The sequence below is a fragment of the Parus major genome, unplaced genomic scaffold (assembly GCF_001522545.3).
Source record: "Parus major isolate Abel unplaced genomic scaffold, Parus_major1.1 Scaffold1592, whole genome shotgun sequence".
Lineage (NCBI taxonomy): Eukaryota > Metazoa > Chordata > Aves > Passeriformes > Paridae > Parus > Parus major.
The window spans coordinates 1-1210 of NW_015380434.1; the positions used below are offsets into that span (position 1 = coordinate 1).

At 64.5% G+C, this 1210-nt stretch overlaps 1 protein-coding gene across 1 annotated transcript; it reads right to left on the reverse strand.

The window, feature by feature from the left end:
- Positions 1 to 6: 6 nt before the first annotated feature.
- On the reverse strand, positions 7 to 1130 carry GAL3ST4 (galactose-3-O-sulfotransferase 4; the record flags this gene model as incomplete). Its single annotated transcript, XM_015616948.2, has 1 exon — positions 7 to 1130. A coding segment is annotated over one exon (838 nt), but the record flags the coding sequence as incomplete, so codon positions are not given.
- Positions 1131 to 1210: the final 80 nt, after the last annotated feature.

The following is a 1210-nucleotide window of genomic DNA, read 5'->3' on the forward strand; positions in this document are numbered from 1 at the left end:
GGGGGAAACACCAGGATTCCAACCCCGAATTTAACGGGAACCCCGGCGGGATTTCTGTTGTTTTTATCCCTGAGGGAATTTCGGGAATTATTTCACCCCCGGGAGCCGTTCCCGAGCCGAGGCCGCAGAGTTCCCGCTCCTCCTCCGCCAGCCCTTCCCTCAGGGTTAAAATGGGAATAAAGCGCCCAATCCAGGGAATTCCGGGCCCGTAGGGACCGAACCTGCCAGGCCGGGATCTCCCGGGAGGAACGGCGGGGATTGTGAGGGAATTTCGGGAATTTCGGGAATTTTTTCACCCCCGGGAGCCGTTCCCGAACTGCCGCCGCTCCAGCAGATCCTTGTAGGGCAGCTCCGGCATCGCCATCCGGCCGCAGAGCTCCCGCTCCTCCTCTCCCAGCCCTTCCCTGAGGGCGAAGCCCAGGATTTGGCCTCCTCCCGGCGGTTGGAAAGGCCGCAGGTTCCCGTCGGGAATGGCGCGGGCGGGAACGGGGCCGCCTCCCCTCAGGCAGCGCCGGGCCAGCTCCTCCCGCCGCCGCCTCAGCGCCGCCGCCTCCCGCCGCAGCCGCGCCAGCCCGAAGCGCTCGGCGTGGCGCCAGAAAGTGCGGTTAAAATGCGAATAAAGCGCCCAATCCAGGGAATTCCAGGCCCGCAAGCGCCGAACCTGCCAGGCCGGGATCTCCTGGGAGGAACCGCGGGAATTGTGAGGGAAAGTATCCACGGAATCGGGCGGCCAGCACAGGCGCTCCCTCAGCAGCACCAGGGACTCGTCGAAGCGCTCGGCCAGGAGGACCAGGGGGAAAATCCGCTCCAGCTCCGCCAGCAAAGCCGGGATCTGGGAGGGCGCCGAGGGCCGAGGGAGGCCGAAGTCGAACCACTGAAGGTCGCGGGCGTAGTGGTTGCCGCGGGCTCCGGGCTGGAAGAAGCGGGAGGGGGAGGCGAGGAAGGCGGCGAGGGACGGCGAGCGGCGGAAGGCCGGGGAGGCCGCGCGGAAATAGGAGAAGGCCGAGGCGCCCAAGGAGCCCGGGTCCCGCACGATGGAGAAGTAAAAGCTGTCGTTCGGCATCACGCGTTGGACCTGGGAAAGGGGAAAAAGGGGCTTCGGTTGGGGGTTTTTTAGTTGGGGAATGGATCTGGAAATGTTGAGGAGTTTTGGCGAAGAATGGGAAAAATTCGCCTCAAAAAGTGGAAAAATTCCCAGCGAAAAATCCCC